Consider the following 20,144-nt stretch of genomic DNA (forward strand, 5'->3'; position numbering starts at 1 on the left):
AGGAATGCCACGTAAATTTAAGTACAAACTACCTGCCTCAGGGACCAGGAACCAGGGACCAGGCCACTCGTTTCTCACCATCCCCACAGCATCTTCCCCAGCACCAGCCTCCACTTGAGTTAAGGGGGAATGGTAACAGCACGCAGACAGACAAAAGCACAGGGGAAGTCTGCGTGCTCGTGCAGCCCATTTTTCACAGCCGGGCCCTTACTTGAGACTCTCCTGCGAGCTGGAGGACGAGCGGTCTGACTGGGGCAGTGACACCACGCTGTCCGAGCTCTTCAGGTGGCTTTGCAGAGCCCTCTGGTAGGAGGGCTCCAGAGTGTGGTACAGGTGCTCTGCTTCCCTGCTGAAGTGACTGTGGAAACCCCAGTAACACCTGGAAAACACGTAGCCTCCTGTCAACGGGTATGCACCCGGGACGCTATCAGGGAGGGACCCCCCCGGCCCCCCGCCGCCAGCTCCTGTGACCGGCGGCAGCCGCGGCCTGAGGAAGCGTGGAAACCGCGGAGGTCTGGTGGATCCTCACTCCCAGCTCCCGTCCTTGGTGACTCCGGCCCAGCTGTCTGACTCTCAGTCACGTTAATGAAATGGATAAAATGGAAATTAAAGAGCCTGACTCGCAAGACTGGGAGCCTCAGGGAAGATGGAGCCAAACCAACGAGAACGACACCCAGAACGCGAGGGGGACTCGGTCATTGACGCTTTTATAAATGCAATGTGTCGCTCCCTGGTTCCAAGTCCTTAAGACGGCTTTAGGTAACGAGAACAAAAGAAAACCAGGACGAGGCTCACAGCTACTTGAAACCTGTACTGTGTTACGATCAAAGGACAAGAAAACCAAATACAAGATGAGGGTGAAGAACAGCGTACGCAGACCGTTCACAAATCCACTCCTCCTAGTTTTTGCTTTTTAGCCACTGCTTATCATGTCCCTTCTTTTGGTAGGAACTTCCCATCACGAGATTGCGGTGAGCACTTGAGGGTCAAGAGGGAGTCCTCCACACACTCTGAAACCAGGGAACTACGGCTTAACTGACAGAGCAGTCGGAGCAGGAAGCGGGAGGTCAGGGTGTGCTCGTGCAGCCGAGCAAGTCTGCAGTGTTCCAGGATGTAAGGACTGGCTTTAACCCGTGTCAATTAGGAGAGCCGGTCGACTACGAAAGCGCAGAAAAACAGCCGCAGGGCAAAACGGGAAGCTTTTTTTCTCTCTGAGCTGCCCGAGAGGGAGGACATCTTGGCGTCAAGCTTCAGCTACTTACGGTCACGATGGCAGCTTCACCCGCAGGATGGCGCTGCACGTGGAGACCCAGCTTCACAACCGCAGCATAACCAGTCCTGACGGCCAGACGGCCCCAAACGCGAGCGTGAACAGCGAGCTGTGGTCTGCGATCAGTCCCCCTCCCTCCTGGAGGGACTCACTTTCCTGGCACGCCACCCCCTCCACACACCCGATGCCTGCAGAGCTGTGATCCCAGGGAAAGGGTCTCCGTGAGCGGGATTCTTCATGGCAAGTCAACAAGCCACTGGGACCCACAGAGCTTAGTGAGTGAGAGAAAACACGGGGCACACAGACAAGTGCTTTGCCGGCTCACGCAGCCATTTCTCATAAATTTAAAAATGGGCTTTCTGTGTCTACCTCAGTCCACTTTATGTTCAAATAGTACCAGTCTTTCAGGCCTGGTCACTCAACTCAACAACCCTCGAAACAGAAAACTAGAGAGATATTTTGAAATGGCCTTTTGGGTCATATTTAAAGGTCATGATTAACAAAACATGTCCATGTGACTTAATAAGCTTTCATAAGGCGATCTGGACAGGGCACCTGAAATATAAAAGTAGTGAATCGGGAAAGTGGTGTTCAGCCAACACTTACTTTCTGGCTTCTATCCGTGCTTCCGAATCAGCATCATGTATTCCCTTCTTTATTGTTTCCGCTAATACTGATATGTGTCTGGATATTTAGAAAACAAAGCGGGAACAATCATTAATATATGGTCTTATGCGGATACAAACAGGTGTTGAGAAATAACTCCCGAACGGCAACGTGGAAGGTATAGGCCCTTTGTGCCCAGAGAGTCAACAAACACGCAGCCTAGAAAATCAGCACACTCCGCAGATCTGCTAACTCATTTATGATTCTGTCCCAGTACCTATTCCCACCCCTTCCCCACCTAAGCACCTGATAACCCTACTCTCCTGGGACTTTTTTTTTTTTTTTTTAAAGTAACGGCTGATGTATTTCGGGCCATGCTTACTTAGTTCAATCTTTTATGAACCCAAACAACAAAACCCTTCCTTCTCCATGGTCAGAACAAGTTTCCATGGAATTTATAATGGGCTAGTAATAATCCTAATACTGCAGAGACTCTCTGCATCAGGTTTCTGTAATTAAAGAATGTTTTTTCAAGTTCCACTACATGACATGAACAATTTTATGAAATTATGTCTCTGTTTTATACACAGGTAGTTCTCTTAGTTACGTTCTACCCTAGCTGAGAAGAAATCGTTAAACTGTCTCGTTGAATATTGAACGGTTTTAAGAAAAGGGCAATGACTGGAGTGAAGAGTTTCACAGGACGAAGGCGAGGCACCAGTCTTACCAGCACCCCACCTCAGTCCTCAGTCCTTCACTCATCCAGCAGGCATTTGGTGAGAACCTGCCAAGCGGCAAGGCTGAGCGGAAGTGAATAAACACATGAGGCCACATCTGAGTCAATCATGTTTTCCTGCCCTGCTCACCTGGCCCCGGTGTTCAATCCCTCATTCCACCTTCCCACTCTAAATTCCAAAATTGTCACCAAATAAAGAGGATATAATACCCAAGAGATTAAAGAACAAGAAAGTATTTTTTAAATGTGTGACCATCTTCTCGATCCAAAGTATTTTCAGATGAACTTTCACCTCTGGGAGGCCTGGCTTTTTCGTCTCTGAGTACTGCAGGACTGAACTGGACTCCAGGCGTACTCATGTGTTAAACTCCCACTACTCGTAACCTGTTTAGTATGTTGTAAAGTTCTTCACAAACTACACAACACACCATGAAAAACCGGGTGGCACAGTATCATCATCTATCAGCTCCAAATTTAACTCAGAAAGAATAACAGGTACCTAAAATTGACAGAAACTAAAAATGGCAAAGGATGAACCTCAAAATAGAGACAAGCTTCTGTAAGAATTCTGCATCACGAGGATGTGAAACTTACCACACACCAGCCTGAATAAAGAGAAAACTGCTGACTTTCTGATACAGAGGGATCAAAAAGAAAACTTTCAAATGAGTGAAATTCCTTTAAGGATTTTCAAAGTTACCCCTCGCCTACTAAGAGCAGCTTTAAACCTTTTTTAACTCGTTGGAACTGACAGGATGCCAGGCAGCAGATCACAGCCACTGCTGAGTGAGTCCTGGCCATGCAGTGTCCCAGGGCACCCCAGGTCACACCTCAAGGCTAACGTGACAGTCAGAGGAGCTCACTAAGAGCCTCTGCCAGTGGTAGGTGCCCCACATCAGCATCAGGAGAAATAACACCAGTAATCACGCAAATAAACACTCGGATTCCTTCACTTCTTATAAAAAGTGGGTTGGACCACTCGCTGAGATATTAAATCTCAAGATTCAATTCAGAGGGAAAACCAGCAAATCAGATGCTCACCGTTCCAGTGAATGTGTCTGCCATTCTTGTAAAAGTAAATCTAAAAATTCAAAACAGCGCCTGAAAATTGTGAAGAGAAAAATATGTAACTTAGTCATTTGTATGTTAATGAAAATAAAAGCTTTTTTCTTAAGTGAACCAACACTACTTTTTATAATTGATAAATTTCTTCTATTTTTTTCTTTTGTTTCGCGGTACGCGGGCCTCTCACTGTTGTGGCCTCTCCCGTTGCGGAGCACAGGCTCCGGACGCGCAGGCTCAGCGGCCATGGCTCACGGGCCCAGCCGCTCCGCGGCACGTGGGATCTTCCCAGACCGGGGCACAAACCCGTGTCCCCTGCATCGGCAGGCGGACTCTCAACCACTACGCCCCCAGGGAAGCCCTCTTCTATTGTCTTTTTTAAGATTTTTTTTTTTTTTTTGGATATGGACCATTTTTAAAGCCTTTATTGAATTTGTTACAGTGTTGCTTCTGTTTTATGGGGTTTTTTTTGGTTTTTTGGCCACGAGGCATGTGGGATCTTAGCTCCCGGACCAGGGATCAAACCTGTATCCCCTGCACTGGAAGTGCAGAGTCTTAACCACTGGACCACCCAGGGAAGTCCCATCTTCTATTTTTTTTATGATTCAAAAAAATGGAACATAAAGATGGAATCAGAATTGACTGAAAACCAAAGCAGATCAAAATAATTAAGCACCTATGGTAGTCCAGAAGAAAAATCACAAAGTTATAGGGACAGGATACAGGGGAGTTCCCTTCAAATCAGAAACTTGGGCTTCATGGCAACCTTATTGAAAGGGTGTATCACTGTTGTTGGTTTTTATTCTACCTCAAATGATTCATTAATACAGGAGCTACAGGTGCACAAAAGATCTGAGTACATTACAGAATCAGGGAATTAGTCTTTGCATTAATTCCAAAGAATGCCTTGTACAAAAAAAGTAAAACATACCCTGGAAAACAAAGTGTTTACCCAGTTTTCCTGCCAAGTATTTAAAACAGATTTTTCTCTACTTGGCCATTTTCCTCTCTGCAACCTTTCAACATCCTTTCTTTTCACTTCTGTGATCTTTCTTGGTCTGATCTGTACACAAAAACAATGCTGGTCTTATCCCCTTTGGATTATATCACCACTTCGGGTCCTACCTCCTCATCATTTCCTTTTTCTAAATTCCAGGATAACTATCTTTGTAGGAATAAATATTATTAGACTTAAGGAACCCACTCAAGGAAATAAATCAGAAGGCAATCTTTCTCTAACAATCAGACTTTCTTTCCCATGATCTTCCCAATTCAAAACCTCATAATCCACACAATCACTCAGTAAGTCTTGAATAAACCCTTCCCCTATGCTAGATGCTAGACATACAATGGTAACCGAGACACAATCCAGTGAGCAAGACAGACAAGGAACAGTTACCACGTGATGTGCCGGGAGCACAGGGGCTTCAGAGGGCTCAGGGGAGTTGCGCAGCTCAGTCCCAGGGCTGCTGCTAATAGTGGGGGCCGGGGGAGCGGTCGGCGAAACAAATCTTCTCCAAGGAGAGACACTGACCTCTGCCCACACCCTTTCTCACCACTGCTGCCCCCCCCGCCCCGCCCCAGCCCAGGCCACGGTCACTCTACCTCTGCCCTTTGTCCATGTCATTTCCTGGTGTGGACTTTCCTTGTCTCTTTATGCGTGTATGCATATGTCTATGTTTACTTATTTCTTAGTGAATCCAGCCATCTTTAGTGCTAATTCTTGTCTTCAGTGTGTTTCAGAACAATCTATTTCATCGAAAATATCCCATGTAAATTAGGTTTTGTTTTCAACTTTTTAGAAGGCTAAAATCATATACAGAAGTACACTGATGTTGGCATTATTTAAACACTGCATTACTTAAGCACATCTGGTTAGAACTTCTGTCTTTTCTTCACCGACTCGTACTCCTCATTCATAGGGCAGCTCAGTCTCTTTTAACTTGTCTATGAGGCTTCTAGGGAATATATCAGCTAGTTTTAATCACTGCCCTCTGAATTCCTAAATCTACAATACGTACGTTGCAACTCACTCTTACATTGCTTTGCATTATTGTTTTTAATCTCCCCAACTAAATTATAAACTTCTTAAAGGCAGGGAGATTGGGCAATCCATTTCTTACAAATTCTATGAAGTGAAGCTAGCGACAGGTTGAATACAGGACAGAAAGCGCACTGCCTTGGTTACACTGCCCCCTCTGGCTCTCTTTTCCTTCCTGAAGGCAGAGGGACGGGGCCCAGATGGTCCCTAGTACTCCTTTCAGCATTAAGACACGTGGCTCTGACTAAACACAGGAACGCCAGTCTGGGTGTGCGGCTCGGAAACCGGTGAAGGGGTTGGCATGTCTGCTGTCACAGTGACTGCACGTTGCTACTCAAATTCAGCACCACAGGCTAGAACTGTCAAACGCTAGGGGCCGAAGTGTTACCGCCTGAGCTTCTTATGTTGACGCCCTAACCCCCAGTATGACGGTATTTGGAGACGGGGCCCTGGGGAAGCAGTGGGGTTAACGGGGGGTCCTGAGAGTGATGCTCGCCTGACGGGATTAGCGGCCCTCTAAGGAGGGCACTCCCCCGCCCCCACCACCGCGAAGACACAGCAAGAAAGCTGCACCTGCAAGCTGCTTCCATTAGAACCCAACCCTGCCGGACCCTGATCTCAGAATTCCCGGCTCCAGAACGGTGAGAAAATACCCGCCTGTCGTTTAAGCCACCCTGCGCACGGTATTTCTGTTACAGCAGCCCAAGTCGACTGATACGCTAAATATCCTGTAACGTTCCCCACAGAGATGTGTCGCTTCACCAGAGGAACTGCCTTGCCCAAAGCAAACACGCTTTCCAAACTGCTCATGGAAACCCAAATAAACAGTGGCAATATAACTGCAGCAGCAAATTCTCAGGATGGCTGCCGTTCACTGAGCTTCCACCGAGCGTCAAGCCCCTTCTACGGAAGTGACTGAGAACCCGCAGAACAACTCCCTCCCCGGCACGTGGGAAGTCCACCACCAGCCCGCACCTCGACGGCCAGGTGCTGGCCTTGGGGGATTTGGGGGTGCCCGGAGCTGCTCTGCCTCCGAGGGCGGCTGGACTGTGGGTCAGCGACACTCCACCGAGCCACGCTGCTGGAACAGTCGGCCTTTTCAGTGGAAGGAGAACGTGTCTTCCTCTCTGGCTTTACGTAGCTGGCTCATTCCCCTCTTTTCTCCCTTGCCTTCCATGTGGCTGGGAACACAACGGCGATGGGGGCCGCCTCATGCTTGGAAGGATCCCCCCGCCTGTGAAACCCTGGTGGGTCCAACGTGACAGCCCAGGAAAGGAGAGGAACAGCGGGTGGCCAGGGGCGGCTGGGCTCGACGCCTTGGAGTGAAGGGCCCTCTCCTGGGCTGGATCAAGACACAGAACCGCAGGAACGGGGCCGAGAGGCTGCCTGCTGTCCAGGCCGGCCGTTCACTTACCCCACAAAGCTCCTGACCTAGTCTACTGAAGGCTTAAGTCCATGAATCCTCTGAAAACCTACACAAAACTTCTGTGCATCTACACTTTCCTGGGAAGAGGGTCCATAGATTTTAGGACTCGAAAGCCTCTGAGTCACCAGTCCAGACCCACAGATCCGAGCTGGAAGCACAGAGCCCTGATCCCACACGTGGGCTGCGGGAGCTCAGCAGGACCCAAGAAAAAGCACCCGCGGGCCACCCAGGCTGTACCTTCAGGGTCTACCTCCCTTCAACATAAGAAGCTCAGGGGGTAACACTTCGGTCCCTAGCATTTAACAGTTCTAGCCTGTTGTGATAAATTTGAGTAGCGTGCAGTCACTGTGACAGCAGCACAAGCATGACGGGTCAGGATTCAGAGTGCCAGGAATCACATCAGAAGCTGCAAACAACACACACCTCCTGCTATCTATGTTAATATAAATAACGGCCGCTGATCTTCACAATGCTTCTTCCAGGCGGGCAGCCATGGCCTTCACTCAGGGAATGGGGCAGACCAATGATAGAGGCAGAGGGACCACTGCAGGAAGAAAATTCGCAGGGGGTACACTCCCCCTCCGCCCCGCCCCTCCCACATAACCCACACACACACTCGCTCTCACACTACACACACAGACAGAAGTAACAGGCCTTCCAAATTAGCTTTCCAGACAACTGAGATCATGAGCCTTCAGTCCACAGCAATCATAAATCATATTAACCGTTTCAAACATAAAGTTTTTTGCATGGAGGTAAATGTGAAATTTGTTTCGGCTTGTAAACAATTCAAAACTAATGAGAAAAATTCTTTAAAAACTTACCTTCTAACGGCGACCGACTTGGAAGTACAGTTGCTTGTTATGATGGGTATTAGCCTAGGGATGTGTGTGTGCTGCAGAAAAGAACAAAAAACAGAGGCGAACAGTTGAAAATGCAAAGCCAAGACAACCACTTCTTTACTAACCTACCTAAAGCACCTGCATATTCAGATTAGAATTTCACTGAGTTTAAAAAGGAGAAAGACTTTCATTGGATATTGCCAAAGGGCATGACAGAATTTACAGAGCCAAAACAGGCAACAGATGACAAGTAAGTAAGTCTAAAATCAAAACAAATCACTGGTATGAAGTCTAAATTACCTGAGCATAGAGATCTGAATGAGTAAAAAGCAGTCAGCAGGCCAATATAGTTTAATACTATTTCAACAGAAATGTCTGATAACGGCTTTTGGTTTAATACCTGAAGTAGGCAGTGCAAACAGTAAGAACTACAAATAATATGAAGTAAGCAACCCACAGTAATCACGAATATTCTGGATAGATTTCAGTTAACATCAAGACCCAGTTTCAAGGGTTGCCTCTGGGGAAAAGGGACTTGACAGTGGGGAGACGGTGATGCGCAGAACTTATTAAGCCTTCGTGAACTATCAGGTTTTACTGAAAATCTGCACGTAAATTACTTGGCTAATTACTTGGATTTAAGTAAATGAGTGTTTTGAAAACTTAACTGAAGATAACATTTTGTTTCTGGGCTTATGTACAATTATTTAAATAAAATGTCAGGCGAATAACAAAACCACAAGCACAAACACCTAAAATGGAATGGCTGGGGATTAAGGAGGGAAGAACAGAAGTGATACCTGGACACATAAAGAACAGAGTATAAACTCAGAAGCAGACACCTGTGTTCAAATGTTTAAAACCAATGACGGTGGATGAGCAACACCTCAGTAACTATACATTACACCCACAGTTCACACTAGGGAACATAAAAGGCTCGTGTGTGATAGTTACGTGGGGTAAAAAGGCCAATGTTGTACGTACGGTATTATTCCACATACATAATCACTCAAATGAAAAATGTCTCTGATAACTGCTTATCAACCAGCAATATTTACCACTTGCTTACTCTATGTACGGCCCCAAAACATACTCACCCGAATGATTAACCTAACAGCTACAACACCAGAGGTGGCCATAATTTTGGCACTGTTCGGAATTAAATTAAAGATCGTTGGCATAATGGCTTCAGCTCCATGGTCAAACTTGTTCCCCAGCACTGATGACAGATGCCTATAACCAGAAATGAACACTGAACTGAAGCCACAGTTCTTGCCAACAGTGTAGCACATAACGCTCTTAACATTTTAGAGCCTTCATGTAAAGTTATCTAAGGATAAAGGACAAAGGTCTAAGTAAAATACTCTACAAATACTTCCAATAAGCATATAGAGGACCTCGAAAATAGCCACTAGCCCAAGAGTTTACTCTCTTTTTTTTAAATAAATAAATCACTTCCAACTAATTACTCTTAAAATAGCAAAAAACAAGTTAGTCATACACTAATAAAACACAAATATGAAAAGGCTCTTTCACCCCCTTTTCTTCTTTTGCTGTTTATTTTTAACATACAACATTCACACTTCAGTGTCTGAGGTCAAAACTTTAAACAGCTGCAAAGCCACCTTACTATTGCTGTTGCTCTGATATTCTAACATATTTTCTAAGACAGAAGTTTTAGATACTGATACAGGTTTAGTGAGGATAAAAAAAAAAATTTCCCCGTAGTACATGCCTTTAACCTTATAGCTACAGTACTCTTCTAGAAACAAACATTCTAATAATCATGCTATCACCTGCCAGCAAAATCAGTGAAACAGCTGAGGAAAAAAGTTTACAAAATTTCATTTCTCCATATTATTAATAACTGCTTCAAGTTTAAAATAGAGGCTTCAGAGCTAAGTCACTGAATAAAATTTAAAATCTGTCAGACTTAACATAACTGGTCAGGAACTATTGTAAACGTGTTAACAGAAGCGTAACTGGAATAGGTCTTGGAGACCAGTTGAAAGTTCCGTGAAAGAGACCCAGTGGGCGTATTCAATGAACCATCTCTGAAGCACCATCATGAGGTTATTTTATGATGTGAGAATCGGGAGCATTGCAATCCTTACCCCAAGGTGATACAAGCCTCCCGCACTACCTGAGACCGCAGATCCTTAGCCGATAGTTTAAAGGCTCCGTCCAAAAGACGCAAATGTTGGAAGAAGTTATCATACTCAGCAGCACCAGCCAAAAGTAAAGATCTAATCTTTTTTAGCTAAGGGGATGGAGAAAACGAAGAGACAGACAAAACAATTCTTAGAACAGAATATACAAAACAACAGAAGCCATCAAATATTAGAGATCAATATCAAAGTTAAATGATAGAGAGTTTTCCAAAAAGAATTCAGCCAACTAAATAGTTGCTGATATATCTAGGTATCATAAATAAGAACTAATAATTTTTAAAATTAGTGTCTGTGATAAATGGATTACAATTCTTCTGTAAAGCGTACTTTTTAATGGCAAACAGTTTAGTGACTTACAGATGCTGTGATGCTAAGGATAGAGTAACTAAACCCTCACTGTAGCCTGTAAAACCTCCTTCCCTGAGCTCACCTTCCCCCGCACCCCACTCCAACCGCCATTCACTCAGTGAATCACAGGAAGAAGCAACGCTACAGCCTTTGCACAGTACGCGCCACTGTGTCTTTACTAAAGGGCCAGTGTGCATCCAAAACAGACACACAGCAGTGTTCCTAGCCCTCTTCCTGCCAGACAACCAACGCACGATCGCTCTCTTCAGAAGACACGTCTTCACGTAATGCCCCTGCACTTTAATGTTCGGCCCATTTCTTCTCATTAATCCAGTTTTTTTTTTTTTTTTTTTTTTTTTTGCGGTACGCAGGCCTCTCACTGTTGTGGCCTCTCCCGTTGCGGAGCACAGGCTCCGGACGCACAGGTCCAGCGGCCATGGCTCACGGGCCCAGCCGCTCCGCAGCATGTGGGATCCTCCCGGACCGGGGCACGAACCCCTGTCCCCTGCATCAGCAGGCGGACTCTCAACCACTGCGCCACCAGGGAAGCCCCATTAATCCACTTTTAAAAACAGAGGGGGCAGAAGTGCTGTGAAGAAAGCAAGGGATAGAGAGACACACACTGAAAACGTCACTAAAAAGCCGCTTTCCTGGCCAACGGTCCCAGAACTACATCTTTACCGAGGTCGTAGGGGCAGCAGTTGTACCACAGGTAGGTCTCTGCTAAAAGTACAGGATACACAAAAAGATAGAAGCTGGCATGTTTGAAGAACAGAAGTGAAGTAATCTACTAAAAAGGCGACATGTAAATATGGAAGCTTATATTTAAAATATTTACTACTTAAAATTCATCACAGCTGCACCCCAATTTCGTAACAAAGTATTCAGACCATGTAAATATCGAATGCAAATGTAATCACACAGTCAGTGGCTTACAGCGTTTACTCTTTGCTCCCAATCATGCTTGTCATCAGATAATATTTCCCTAATCTTGTTTATGGACTCCTCAAGGTCTCGGCTGGAGTAAATCTGTAAGCAAAATTAATTTACAATCAATAGGAGAAAATTTACAGAATAAACAAAGATTATTCCTTAATTACCTGAAGTCAAGGGCACTTAGTAAGCCCAGTAAAAGAAATTATTTCATTTTTCAGAAGGGCCTTCAAGATAACATCTAGTCAAGTTTGTCTTAGATTGAGCTTTTTTCCTGCTGTGAATATATACCGACTAGATCCGATGCCCATGTATGGATAACCTTGCCTCAAATACGGCTTTACTATAAGTTAACAGATAATTTCATGTACAAAAGAGAAAAAAGCCCACTGGGGAACCGGCAGTGATGCACAAGTCATTGATTACTCTTAGCATTTTTTGTAACACCACATTATACAGGCAGACCTCGGAGACACTGCCGGGTCACTTCCAGACCCCTGTCATAAAGTGAATATCGCAGTGAAGCAAGTCACATGAATTCTTTTGGTCTCCTAGACTGTAGTCTATTAACTGTGCAATAGCATTATGTCTAAAAAAAAAGTGTGCATACCTTAATTTAAAAATACTTTCTTGCTAAAAAATGCTAACCATCCTCTGAGTCTTCAGTGAACTGTAATCTTTTTGCTGATGGAGGGTTTGAAATATTGTGAGAATTACCAAAATGTGACACAGAGACACGAGGTGAGCAAATGCCGCTGGAAAAAGGGCACCAACAGACGCGCTCAATGCAGGGTGGCCACAGACCTTCAGTCTGTAAAACTGCAGTATCCGTGAAGCACAACAAAGCGAAGCGCGATACAGCAAGTACGTCTGTTCTTGCAGCTTTAAATACTTTCAGGTCTGCTCTCTCATTTATCCTCACATATTACTCATAAGACAGTGAGGGGGAAAAAAACCCCAAAACAACCAAGAGTGAGGCATGGTGGGAAGGTCAAGGACGTAAGCATGGTCCTGAGCCTAAAACACCTGTTACCTGCTTTATACACACACAGGCGACCAAGCAGCAGGTGACAAGGGAGTCACACAGACATTAAGCACTGTAGGAATCCAGAGCACGGACACCTGATGTAGCACAAGCCCCAATCAACGAGAGACAGTGCTGAGGCACAAAGCAGTCTGAAAAGTGTGGCCATACCCCAGCTTCTGTCAATCAACTCTGCCGCATCTGTTAGGTGGTACTTAAGGGGAGCATCAAGATGGAATAAACTAAGATTTTATGAAACTGTTTTTTTGTAGTTTTCAGACACCCAAATCCTTCAACTTTAAAAACTTTTCTTTCTGAGGAGAATCCCTACATAAGCATGCTTCTTTGTTCTCTCTTCTAACCTAATCCCTCATTTCCCCCTCTTCTACGTGACCTGACCCACACACTCACTGCCGGAGCAAGCTACTTCTCTCAGTTCTTACTGAAAGGTCATCTTGGGCCGTGACTTTCGCTCTTCTTTTCCTGGTCTGCAACCTCAGATCTCCTGTGGGCTTGACAGTCAGAATTACCCTACCTAGTTAAGAAACTCCACGTGTCGCACACTGGAAAAGTGAAACTTGAATAATAAGCCCATCCTTGTTTTTAATCAAACGAAACATCCTCACTCACCTGGACTACAGGCACATCATCAAATGCTTTAATAAAGTCCTCTTCATCAACAGCACCAGCTCCCTCTTTTGCAGCTATAAAAAAGATCAATTTTTAAAATGTAAACCATGTGCATTGGAGGAGTCTGAATATACAAAATCAAAATTATATTTTGGAAAATTTGTAACTATTTTTTAAGTCTTCTTAAGTTTAGAGTTTTGTGGCATTGACAAGCATTACAGACTTTCAATATTAAGATAAAGTATAGTAATTTTACAGTGTAACATACGTTAGCTTAAAACCATTTAAAGACACTACTTGCTTAAGGAGGGCCAGTCTAGCCGTTAAAGGATTTAGATGATTTATACTGTATTAATGTATAAGTCTTTTCAAAGATTCCAAATAAACATATAATAGAAATTTTAATTCTTCAGGGAATAAATGAAATTATGTCATTGTTAGGAATCTAGCAATTTTGTGAAACATTCAAATACGTTCTAAAGAATTTAACAGTTTCATCTCAACTTCATATTGGTCTCCAAACACTATTTCGAAAGAAAAAAGGAAAAAAAACATTTTCATTTCCTTTAACTCATGATAACTGTTAATTTTTCATGTAATGTCAGTTGCAAGTTGACCCCACGAAGTTGCTGTAAGATAACTGCTATCATTTGGGAGAAGGCTTTTTCTGTTTGCTAATATGAGCGTCACTTCACATATGAAAATCATGAGACATTTTATCAGATGTTTTTTCTTCATAATAAAGGTTTCCAAATGGTTATCTACAGTCATCCCTGTAACCCACATTAATGATTTATATTGATTAGTCCAAGTGCTTTTCTAGAGCTTCTTATCAGACAAGTTATCTGGAATTTGAGGTGCTCATGGACCACCTAGACAGAAAGGGCTTTAAAGACAACTTGTTACAGTGGTAAATACGTGTCATCACTCTTGATGACTATTACTCTGCATTCACAAGCAAACTACAAACAGACAACAGTAACACACTGTGAGTGGTGCTTTGTGTCTGCTTTAGGTTAGGCCTGTGTCCCACCAAGCAGATGGGTGCTGAGCTGAGCGCTCCTCTGTGTGAGGCCTGGCACCACATAACCGAAGAGGACTCGTGGGCCAAGCACAGTCCCTGGGCCCGAGGCATCTGACGGGGAGTCAACAGGGAAACACGACTATGGCGTTAGACGAAACGGAAAAGGACAGGATCAGGTCTGAGGGGAAGACAGGGTTGGTACCTCTGCACTATCTACACAGGTCGGGTTTGTGCAAGGGGAACGGTGAGGGAAGGGAAGGAAAAGAAGTGGTCTGATGACACAGAAAATTTCTAAGCCTCGTCGGTGGAATGGATGCTACTCAAAAACGGATCAAGAAAACACATTAGGAAGACTGTTCAGGGCTTCCCTGGTGGCGCAGCGGTTAAGAATCCGCCTGCCAATGCAGGAGACACAGGCTCGAGCCCTGGTCCGGGAAGATCCCACATGCCGTGGAGCAACGAAGCCCGTGCACCACAACTACCGACCCTGCGCTCTAGAGCCCACAAGCCACAGCTACTGAGCCCACACACCTAGAGCCCGTGCTGCGCATCAAGAGAAGCCACTGCAATCAAAAGCCCGCGCACCACAATGAAGAGTAACCCCCGCTCTCTGCAACTAGAGAAAGCCCGTGCGCAGCAACGAAGACCCAACGCAGCCAAAAATTAATTAATTAATTAATTATTTTTAAAAAGTACTGATACATGCTCCAACAGAGATGAACCTCAAAAACATTATGCCAAGGGAAAGGAGCCAGACACAGGAGACTGCATATCGGATGCCTCCATTTCTATGAAATTTCTAGACTGCTAAATGCCTAAAGACAAAACATGGGCTGGGGAAGGAAGGAACGGGGAGGAACTGTTTAAAGGGGATAGGGTCTTCTTTTGAGGGATGAAACTGTGTTGCAACCAGGCAGAGGTGGTGGTTGCTCAACACTGTGAAGACAATAAATGCCACTGAATTGTTACCTTTAAAATGGTTGATTTCATGTTGTATGAATTTAAGCACTTTAACAACAACAACAAATTTTTTTAAGGAACCAAAAAGTAAAGGATTAGAAAGAACTAAGAAGAGCAACACAAACGTAAGACACAAGCCCAGCTCTTCCCTCTGCCGCCAGCACAGCTCCCGCTGTGCAGAGAGACGCTGTGCAGAGGCTGCGAGGGCGCTGAGCCGCTGAGTCAGGACACGCCGCCCAGGGCTGCTGCACAGAGCAAGAAAGGCCAGCAGGAGGAGGTGGCGTCCTAACGCGGGTCCTCACTTCGGCTTTACCTTAGCTCAGCCGGCTGAGCCAAGAGCCCACTGCTGACAGTAAGCGCGGTTCTAAGAGCAGCAGCTATGTGATTTTTTTGGAGGTAAAAAATTTACACAACACTGTAAATCAACTATACTTCAGTAACATTTTTTTTAAGTAGGTAATATGCATGTAAATTTAAAACGTGACAGCCAAATGAAACCTGTCTATAACAAGGACTCAAAACTGCCTAAAATGGGGGATGGGATAGCAGGGGGATTAGGGAAGAAATCCTTATAAATCAATGTTCAAAGCCTCAGGGAGCTAATCCTTACCATTCACTAATTCGGCATCCCTACAGGAACAAAATATATTTTAAAGACATAAGGTACAATCTGACTTCTGGACAGTCTCAGTCTTTTCTTTTTTTTTTTAAATTTTATTTATTTATTTTTGGCTGTGTTGGGTCTTTGCTGCTGCGCGCTGGCTTTCTTTAGTTGCGGTGAGCGGGGGCTACTCTTTGTTGCGGTGTGCGGGCCTCTCATGGCGGTGGCTTCTCTTGTTGCAGAGCACGGGCTCTAGGCGTGCGGGCTCAGTAGTCGTGGCTCGTGGGCTTCAGTAGTTGTGGTTCGTGGACTCTAGAGTGCAGGCTCAGCAGTTGTGGCGCACGGGCTTAGCTGCTCCATGGCATGTGGGATCTTCCCGGACCAGGGCTCGAACCCGTGTCCCCTGCATTGGCAGGCGGATTCTTAACCACTGCTCCACCAGGGAAGCCCAGACAGTCTCGTCTTGATACACAGCAACTGGCTGAAAGGCCCCCTGGTAGTGTCAGGCATGGCTGGAGCCCGAGGCCATCAGGGTACCACGCGCTCTGCTCTGTGTTGGCTTCACGCGCCCAGAGGCTCTGCCTCAGCAAATGTGGCAACACAGCAGCTCAGACTTACAGCCTACCAGCTTATCAGCATCCACAGCAGAGAACTAATTTAATTCAAGAAGAGCCAGTGGAAGTGTATTGCCAACAGGATTACTTCACGTCTTAAGGAAGTATCATGCACGTCTGGTTTTAAACGTTGGCAGAGCTGACCCCGCAGTACCACACTGGGCTCGGTCCTACCTGAAGACTTGGATCCAAGAGTGGATGAGCCGAGCCTGCGGGCAGTCCCCATTCCAACGTTTCTGCGGGAGCTTGCTGGAGCTTTGGATGACGTAGAGCTGGCAGAAGAAGGCCTATTACCATCCACAGAATCCTCATCATCAAAATTTTTATCTGAAGAATAAGCACAGAAATCGTTTTTTGTTTTTTGTTTTCATTTTTAAGTACTTTTTCACCTGAACTGAAAACAGCAACTAGTCTTAGAGATGAACGGTTTGCCAACTCTTTTGGAACCTGAGGTGCCCATCCAGGTCTAGAAAAAAGCCTTAGGTGAGTCCAGAATGCAGCTACAAACATCCTGTTTGCTTTCACACATCTGGAATGCTCTCCACCCCAATTCTGGAAAACCATAAAGAAGAAAATAAACTCTCATAAAACTACCACCTTGGAGCAGTTACTTTAACAATTTGACATATTTCTGACTATTCTCTCATGCATTTTTTTAATAGTTAACATGAGACTATATTTCATTTTTGGATACTATGTATTTCAAATATGTCCATTTTACCACATGATGAAACATTCTTCATAAACACCATTTTCACGGTTTCATGGTACTTTGCAACTGGAAAATGGCTCAAATGAAAAATACTTTCATTGTTAGACATTTAGGGTGATTCTAATAACTTACCATTAGAAATAATATTGCAACAGATACCTTTCTACCTGCATCTTTGTTTGAACTTCTAATAATTTTAAGAAAAAAAAAAATTCCTGCAAGAAGGATTACTGGGTCAAAGAGCATAATAAGGTTTTTGATGGGTACAGCCAAACTTATTTTCAGAAACCTCATATAAATACATACTTTTCCTGGAAATTCAAAGAAGGGCCTATCTTGCCACACCCTTGCCAATGCTGAATATATTAAAAAAAAAAAAAGCAAGCCTATTCTTTACTGTTGCATTCCTCTCATAGTGAAGTTGAGCAGTTTTTCATAAGTTCATTAACTTCTAAATTTTCTAAACAGCAGGAAATCCAACCAATATTCCTCAAGTTGCATTTAAAATTTTAAAAAAGAAAACCATCTTTGGGCTTATAAAAATGGACATACTTATGAACAGCATTTTGATGGCACAAAAATTAAAGCTCTCACGATGCACCATACAGAGCACATGTGGGTCATTCAGTGGGCTAAACAAAGAACTTAGGAGTCATTAAAAAAAAAAAGAAAAGAAAAGAAAAGAAAACTGACGTCCGTAGCCGGCAATATTCATGATTTCTGAAAACGGGCATTAGATTTTTACCAGAAAGTCTGAAGTAAATAATTGCTGACCAAAAAACAGATACAAATAACCTGTTTTTCTTGCTCTAGTTGCTTCTCAGCTGAACTATCAACAGCCAAGTCTTCTGTCTACTCAGGACCCTAATGTTCCTTACACCTCACCAACAATCCCCTTCAAATCACAGGGCTTCTTTTATTCAACAGTCAGGGAGGGAGGAACCACATCCTCACAAATGCAGATCCCTATGCAAACAGCTTCCCTCAACACGCCTTTACATTCCTCATCGCCTGGGCAAGCTGTGCTGTAATCCACACAGCAAGGTCTTGCTGATTCAGGCGTTCAGTGGTCTATTAGCACAGACTTCCCACGTGGATTCACAAGTGATTCTTACACTGCAGATCACACTGACAAGGTCCCTGCAAGAGTAAAACCTGGTCTGAAGTACAGGACGAGGTCACCCACTGAGCACTGACAGGAGCCCCGAGAGCATGTGGACCGCTGTCGTGACACAGCCACGCTGTGGGGCTGTGCCATTACTCCGCTCAGAACAGTGACAGCCCCGGGCTGTGGGGAAGGTAAATAGTGAGTGGGGGACACCACCACGACTATGCTTCACTCAAAAATGCATGTAAATTGTGATTAGCTTTGTCTTTCTAACACAGGCAGGCATGCCATGTAGAAATGCGTTCAGTTATTGAGAATTATTTTCAATGGGCCGATTTCACTGGAATTCCTGGGATTTCCACTTGCAGCAATGATGCATTAGCAAGGACCTAACCTCTTAAGAGAAACCAGACAGAATATGTAAAACAACTACTTTCAGACAGGACAACAGGTAGTGCAGAGCTGAGATGCCTCAGAGAAGGGAAACAAACAAGGTGAGCTCTACAATCACTCCAAGGTCCTGCCTGGAGACAATTCCCAGGCCACCCAGGCCAGGGAGCCTGACAGCCTTGCTAAGTGGAGAAAATGAAGACCAGACTCCAGCAGGGCCAGGCAGCTGGGAGAGGCAGGGCCGAGTGCTGGAAAAGAGAGAGCCACAAAGAAAGAGAGCTCTAGGCATGCCTTAAGTTCTGGGCCACGCCGTGTGAGTGAGATGCCCTAAGGAGGGCAAAAAACGGCCAGGAGACTGTAAACTGAACAACCCCCAAAGTCCACACAAAGTAGGAAGATGCTCGAGCACCAGAGCTGGGGTGCTCTCGGTGACTCACTGGAGGCATTCAGTAGAGACCCCAGAGACAGCAAGCCTAGTAGTGGGGCCAGGTCTCAAGGATAGTAGACAGATCTGCAAGTAACTCAACTGCTTTGCCAAACAAAGCATGACATTCTTTAAAGGACTATAACAAAACGCAGATGCTCAACAACGTAACAGTCACAACACACAACATCTAATCAAAATTTCACAAACAGATGAGAAGCAGGGAAATGTGGCTCATAATCAGGAGAGAAAAACGTCAAAAAATAGGGACCCACTAGGAAATGACAGAGATGATGGAACCTGCAGACAGGAACATTAAAACTGCTACACCTGTGTTCAAGGATTAAAGGAACTCACAGACATAATGAGAGAAAAGGAAGGTGTTTTAAAAGGACCAAATGGAACTTCTAGAAATTAAAAAAACACAGTAGCTGAAATGAAAATATCATTGAAATGGGATTCAAGGCAGATTAGACACTGCAAAAGGGGAAAATGAGAGCATTTAAACACACAGCAATAAAATTTAACCAAAATTAGGCATAGAGACAAAAAAAGAAACGGCTGAAAAAGAAAAGAAATAAAAGGAATAGTCTCAGAGATCTGTAGGATGATATCCAGCAGCCTGACACACGTGACATTGCACTGCCAGCAGAAGCCAGAGGGAAAAAGACACATTACATACTGAGGAACAAAATGCCAACAGCTTTCATCAGAAACCATGTGTGCCAGAAGACAATGGAATGACATCTTGAAAATGGTGAGAGGAAAGTATTAACCTAGAATTCTACATCCAGCAAAAATATCTTCTAAGAACAGAGGCTGAATTAAAACTTATTCAGACAAACAAAAACAGAATTTATCACCAGCAGACCAGCACTCCAGGGAATGCTGAAGATCTTCAGGCAAAAGGAAAACGATAACAAATGGAAACTTGGAATTACATTAAAAAATGAAGATCACTGGTGATAGTAAATATGTGGATAAATATAAGACTTTCTTCTCGTATTTTAACTACCGTACAAGATAACCGACTATTTAAGGCAGAAATAAAATACTCAACATTTGGTCTCCATTCTTTTTATATTCTCACGTTACAGGAGGATAACCTCACGACCAGAGAAAGCATCTATGTCGGCATGTGGATATCCAGGCGGTTAGGATATATCTTGCGGTAAGGGATGCCACACAGAATACTGGGCAAGTATGAAGAGAATGGAAGCGG

The 20,144-nt window shown here is 44.5% G+C and overlaps 1 protein-coding gene across 2 annotated transcripts in view; it reads right to left on the reverse strand.

Moving 5' to 3' along the window:
• CLASP1 (cytoplasmic linker associated protein 1) overlaps positions 1–20,144 on the reverse strand; it is a 275,021-nt gene that overhangs the window by 102,886 nt on the left and 151,991 nt on the right. For both annotated transcript variants that reach the window (XM_007456358.1, XM_007456359.1), the window contains 9 exons: positions 16,463–16,615; positions 13,090–13,163; positions 11,439–11,531; positions 10,098–10,243; positions 9,081–9,216; positions 7,966–8,036; positions 3,654–3,713; positions 1,877–1,954; positions 212–379 (listed from right to left, as the gene is read on the reverse strand). In XM_007456358.1, coding sequence (XP_007456420.1) covers positions 212–379; positions 1,877–1,954; positions 3,654–3,713; positions 7,966–8,036; positions 9,081–9,216; positions 10,098–10,243; positions 11,439–11,531; positions 13,090–13,163; positions 16,463–16,615 — 979 coding nt within the window. The remainder of the gene's footprint in view (positions 1–211; positions 380–1,876; positions 1,955–3,653; positions 3,714–7,965; positions 8,037–9,080; positions 9,217–10,097; positions 10,244–11,438; positions 11,532–13,089; positions 13,164–16,462; positions 16,616–20,144) is intronic.

The sequence above is a fragment of the Lipotes vexillifer genome, unplaced genomic scaffold (genome assembly GCF_000442215.2).
Source record: "Lipotes vexillifer unplaced genomic scaffold, Lipotes_vexillifer_v1.1 scaffold3, whole genome shotgun sequence".
Taxonomy (NCBI): domain Eukaryota; kingdom Metazoa; phylum Chordata; class Mammalia; order Artiodactyla; family Lipotidae; genus Lipotes; species Lipotes vexillifer.